The sequence below is a fragment of the Anomaloglossus baeobatrachus genome, chromosome 6 (assembly GCF_048569485.1).
Source record: "Anomaloglossus baeobatrachus isolate aAnoBae1 chromosome 6, aAnoBae1.hap1, whole genome shotgun sequence".
NCBI lineage: Eukaryota > Metazoa > Chordata > Amphibia > Anura > Aromobatidae > Anomaloglossus > Anomaloglossus baeobatrachus.
The window spans coordinates 334,332,502-334,338,379 of NC_134358.1; the positions used below are offsets into that span (position 1 = coordinate 334,332,502).

The window sequence follows — 5,878 nt, forward strand, 5'->3', positions numbered from 1 at the left end:
CGACCATGTAGCGATGCAGCAGCGATCCTGACCAGGTCAGATCGCTGGTCGGATCGCTGCTGCATCGCTAAGTGTGAAGGTACCCTAAATAAGTTACATCAATAATAATTAACAAAAACAGATAAGGTGCAGTAGAAAATGCAAAAGACCAACAAAGCTAAATTTGCTATACCTGCAGGGGGACTGATGGGACCCCAATACGTATTTCACAGGTCTCAGGCTCGCTTTATCGTGTGTTTATAATATGTGTAAACTATATATTATACACTGGCCAAAATCACTATGGGGCTGAATTGTTAAACTGTGTTACTTACAAAAAGGGGATAAAATGTTGGAAAAAATATATGGTACCAATAAGTGTCACTCTGTCATGAAAAGAATGCGGACCCTCCAATTTTTTTTTCTTTTGCTTTCTATATGTGGCCCTTATACCCGGCCCGGTTTGAGACCCCTGGTATAGAGTATACATTTTCTACAGTATAAATATTGAATGTCAAGATGTCTTGATTACAGCACATAGAAATTGAAATATATATAATTTTAATCACTAAATTTTATTCAAATAGGAAAACTACAAGTAGTGGTACAAGAAGCTCAGGGCGCACCACATCTGCTGGCACTGGGGGCATGTGGAGGTTCTACACTGAGGACTCCCCAGGTCTTAAAGTGTAAGTGTTTGTTTTGGCGTCTGAAATGAGTTACAATATTTTGATTGGTGTGAAAGCTATCTAAATTTAATGGCTTTTCCCATGAAAGTCCAATTCAATCAATAGATCTTGGATTAAAAATAAGTTCCACAATTGGATGTTAACCTGTCCAGTCAAAATGACCTGCACGTATTCGTTTAATCTGCAGGCTTAAAATGGTTCTAAAACTGCCCGTCCGCCATACTGAAAGCCTGTCTACCTGAAGGAAATTAACTTTATTCTCGGGCATGCAGTCGTAGATGCTTGGCTGGAGCAGCCTGTCATCGCTCAGGACATGGGGAGCAGGGGCTGTGCACACAGCCCTGCACTGCCTGACATCTGGCTCTGTACTGATGAAATGCAGAGGTCAGTCAGTCACGGGGTGTGGTTACAATTGCCACCCCGTTTTTTGTTTTTATGCATGGACCCTAGTTTGAGACCTTTTGGCTGTGTCTGACCAGGCACTAAATGGTCAGTCCATACCAAAACTCCTGGCCAGGGTAAGAAGACAAAAGAAAACTCAGAGCACATCATAGAATCGTAGCTTTTTTTTTTTTTTTTTTTGATAACCAACCAAAGTAAAGCAAAAAGCTGCAAGCTGGTATTATCAGGCTGTGAATATTCATGGTTATTTGGCCCTTCCCAGCTAAAAAATGGCAATCTGCAGCCGCCCCAGAAGTGATGTGCCAATTCTGGCTTTGCCCAACTCTTCACAATTTGCCCTGGTACTGTGGCAATTGGGGGTAACATTTTTGGGGCTGATGTTAGCTATGAATTGACAGCTGGCAGCAAGCCAAGGGGATAGTAACGGAGAGGCATTTATCAGACACCCTCATTACTAACCCGCTAAGTATACAGTTAAATTGAATCCTATGGAGCCTCGTTCTAAGAACGAGGCTCCATAGGTCTCTCGTGGTCAGTGCCAGACCTGTAATTTCACACGCTTGTGAGAAATTCTGGGCTTGCCGCTGACTATAAGTAATGTAGCAGTGAATCTGAATAAATAAACTATTGTCGTGCGTTCGTTACGTGGATTCATCCACACACATTTCAGACAATATTTACCATTCGTTAGTCACTGACCATACTGTTTAATGATACTGGGCTGCAAATGAACAATGTTTCTGCGTGTAATCTTTGAAAGATTGTATGTTGATTAAAGTTGTTGGTTTTAAGTCAATCACAATTTATATAAATCTGATTATTAAATATTTTCATTGTTCTGTACATGTTGTGTTTTTTTTTTTTTTTTTTTACCTTCAATTCATACTTTTAAGACTATATGCTCATGCTCCATCTCTGGTGACCACAAGGATGCACATTTTTGTCCCCAAAAACCTATGCGTTTTGTTCCGTGTTTTTGTTAATGCATGTTTTTTAAAGGAGAAACAAAATGATAGGATAGGATAATAGCTAGAATAGAAAAATAGAACATATAGAAATGATAATTAAAAAGAAATAATGGCTCCTTTGATGGAGGGATAGCTAGCTTAGCCAGCTTTTTCAGTCCCCCCCCCCCCCCCCATGAATTTCATATCCAGCACAGGAACTGCAGCAGCTGCAAGATGCATCCTTCAGCTGTCTGCTGTACCTTGTCTGGTTATGTAAAATAGAGGGGATCCCATACTTTTTTTTTTTTTTTATTTTCAATTTAATTTAATTTTTTTTTTTTTTTTTTTATTAAAAAAAAACAAAACGTGGGGTCTGCCCCATTTTTCTAAAACCAACCAAGGTACAGCAGACAACGGGGGGCTGATCTTAATAGGGTAGGAAGGGTCATGGATATTTGGCACTTTCCAGCAGCTCCTGAAGTGACGCACCCATAAGATGCGCCAATTCTGGCACTAGACCCAGCTCTTCCCGTTGGCCTGGTGCAGTGGCAATGTGGGAAATAAAGAGTGAACAACCCACAGCAGCTGCTACTTAGTCTCAGCTTAATGATGGCAGGCATCTGAGAGGCCCCCCCCCCCCCAATCACTAATCTGTAAGTTAAAGTAAACACCCAAAAGTCCTTTATTTGAAATAAAGGACAAAAAATCCACCTTCTTTCACCACTTTATTAACCCCCAAAACACCCCTGCAGGTGTGACATCAACAGGAGGTCCCACGACACTTCAAGCACTGCTACATCTGAAGCTCACAGCGAGCGCTGTAGAACTTAACTGCCTGCTATGAGCTCCATGCAGCAACTGAAGTGAGCCACGCGATCAGCGGTGACGTCCAAATAAAGGATTATTTTGGTGTTAATATTTCTTTTCACTTACAGGTTAATGATGGGGGATCTTGGACACCTCACATTACTAATCTAGGACTTGGTGGCAGCTGTGGGCTGCCATTTACTCCTTATTACCCTGATTGCCACCGCACCCAGGCAACCGGGAAGAGCCAGGTAGAGTGCCGGGACTGTCGCATCTAATTCATGCGGCTGCAGTCTATTTTTAGGCTAGGGGGGTGCCCAATAACCATGGGTATCCCCAGCCTGAAAATACCATCCTACAGCTGTCTGGCTTTATCTGTGCTGGGTAGCGTAACATGGGGAGTCCTACACCAATTTTTTAAAATTTATTTTACTGTACAATAGACCCACCCACTGGCGTATTGGTTGCAGTCAGATGAGCCCCCAGCCCGAGTGACAGCATGTTTGACTGCAACCAGACGCCAGTGGTTACATATTGAATGCAGGTAATGAGCAGCCATGGGAACAGTGTGGTAGCCACCCTGGTGAATCAGTAAGTATGAAGTGCTGGCTCCTACTCCTTTTGCACCAGAATTGGTCCCCATAGATTATATAGGGACTGGCATCTGGCCAGATGCCAGGGATCAATCCCCCTCCCCTGCCGACCCAGAGTTGGTTGAGGACTGATCTGCACGTCCTCCCTTCACTATTGAGAATTGCAGGAACAAAATGCAAAAAGAATTGACATGCTGCATCTTTTTGCTCACCACAAAGGTGCAGCCAAAAAAAAAACCGCAACGTGCACACAGCAAAAATTAGATCTCATAGACTTTGCTCGGGAATTAAACGCATGCAGTTTTGGTAAACTGCACCTGAAAAACGCTGCAAAAACGCTGCATGAAGCATAAGTGTACGCGGTATATTTTTTTTTCTATTTTGTAACATGCAATTCAAGTGTTTCTGTCTGGGGGGGGGAAAGGTTCTAAATTTATCTACCGAATAAAATGAAAAATTCCCATTAAAAAAAAATTGAAATTTAAAAAAGCAGTTGGACCCCATCCTTTTATTGTTTTGCAATTGTTCAGGCAATATTGTATGACATATAAAGTAATGACTTTGACACTCATAACTTAAATATATATTTGATTGTGTACTACTTTTCTCTCCATATAGGGGTCCTGTTCCTGTTCTGGTGATGAGCCTGCTCTTTATTGCATCAGTCTTCATGCTGCACATCTGGGGAAAATACACACGTTCATGAAGTGTTTACAGCTAATATATTACTGGACCAAATCACTTGGACTTAAGAACAGTTTATTTAAGCGCAGACATAGCTTTTGATATTGGACAGATGCTTAAAGGGAGATGAAAAGTTCTTGTACTCATTAAAGATGAGATGCCTGGTGCAGTTCTATTATCCTTACAATACATGTAATTCAGAGTGACATGAGCTGCTCTTCACTACTCCCCCCTCTCCTCTTGGATGTTGCACTCACAGCGGGGAACTGCACGTTGATAACGGCGAGTCTCGTCTCGGTTTCCCTACAGTCCAGAACGGGATAGAGAAGCAGAAATGATCAGGAGACTGGCTATTATAAGTGTGCAGCTCCCTGCTGTGTGTGTGCTGTAATATCCCAGAAGGGAGGGGGAGCCGTGAAGAGCAGCTCCTGTCATACTAAGTTATAGGTATTGTGAGGATAAATGAACTTCAATTCATCTTTATAGTTTATCAACCCTGACTACCCCTTTAAGAATTGTATCTTTTGTACAATAAAACTTCTCACTCTGCAGCCTGCAGTGTGTTTAAGTAAGTAAAAAAAAATGACCCTCAAGCTGTTCATGGTCTTTAAAGTCAATATATTCATGTTATCCAAGTCTGTAAATAAACTGGTTATCAAATTTACTAAAACTGCTTTTGGTTGTAGTCTTGGTAGAAAGAGTAAAATTTAATACTATGAAACACAGGAGGTTTGTCTGTGTTCATGGCACATGTAATGCTTACTTGCCATCAGTATTTTAGCTTTTTACTTTATTGCATCTCCTCTCTATTCTGTCTGTACATTTGCACCACTACTATAGGAACTTGAAACATGTTTCATCTCCCCAGTCTAGTACGTGCTCGAATGTGTAGACTGGAAACCTTGACTTTCTGTGAACTATGAAATCTTTTCTGCACAATTTCCTTTCCCTTTTTATACTCTGAATGCATGCAGAAGTGTTTTAACTAGTTAAAAATGGTGGAAGGGGTGTGGCCATGTTCTGTGGCTGAGTGGCGGCATCTGAGGGGAGCTCCTGCCTTTCTGATTGAAAGTCCAACATGAGACCCTACACAGAGCTTCCAAAGTGATCATCGTTGCTGAGCAGAGGACCCCCTGGTGCTGTGGAGCAGTGGTAGAGGAAGAAAGTGCCCTGCTGAAGTTTGATGGAGGTAGAAAGGGGAAGCCTTGTGAAAACAGCGTCCGTCTTGGGCTCTTTACCCCATGGGGAGCAGTACTGTGGGAGGAAGCTAGGAGTCATCCAACTCCCCCTCCCTGCTGATAAAAGCATTAGCAAGGAGTCAAAGTGAGGTGAAATGAAGCAGTGGCAAGAGAAGAGCTCTCCAGGGTCCTAGTACCTGGTGCTGAACACCTGCCTTTAGGCCTAAGCCACACGGCATGAAAAAAAAAAAAATTGCATTTCACTTGGACCAATATTAGTCTGTGTCAGCACCCATGAGCGATTTATTTTCTCAGCCTTAATCGGACCGAGAAAACAATCGCAGTATCCTGCGACTGTACTGAGAGCTTGTTTTCTCTCGCACCCATTCAAGTCTATTGGGCGAGAGAAAAATCGCACTGCACTTGCGGTACACCGGTGTACCGCGAGTGACAATAGCCGGCTACGGAGGAGAGGGGGAGATAAATCCCTCCCTCTCCTCCTCAGCACTGGCCTGCCCCCCTGCAGCTGAAGTTCGCTTGCACGATTGGAGCTTAGTCGCTGGGACACTTGCATGAAACTCTGCTCTGCTGTACTGCCA

At 42.8% G+C, this 5,878-nt stretch overlaps 1 protein-coding gene across 1 annotated transcript in view; it reads left to right on the forward strand.

Moving 5' to 3' along the window:
* SEC61B (SEC61 translocon subunit beta) overlaps positions 1 to 4,771 on the forward strand; it is a 40,820-nt gene extending 36,049 nt beyond the window's left edge. The window contains exons 3-4 of the mRNA XM_075316543.1: positions 567 to 668; positions 4,036 to 4,771. Of these exons, the coding sequence (XP_075172658.1) occupies positions 567 to 668; positions 4,036 to 4,123 (190 nt within the window). The 3' untranslated portion in view covers positions 4,124 to 4,771. The remainder of the gene's footprint in view (positions 1 to 566; positions 669 to 4,035) is intronic.
* Positions 4,772 to 5,878: the final 1,107 nt, after the last annotated feature.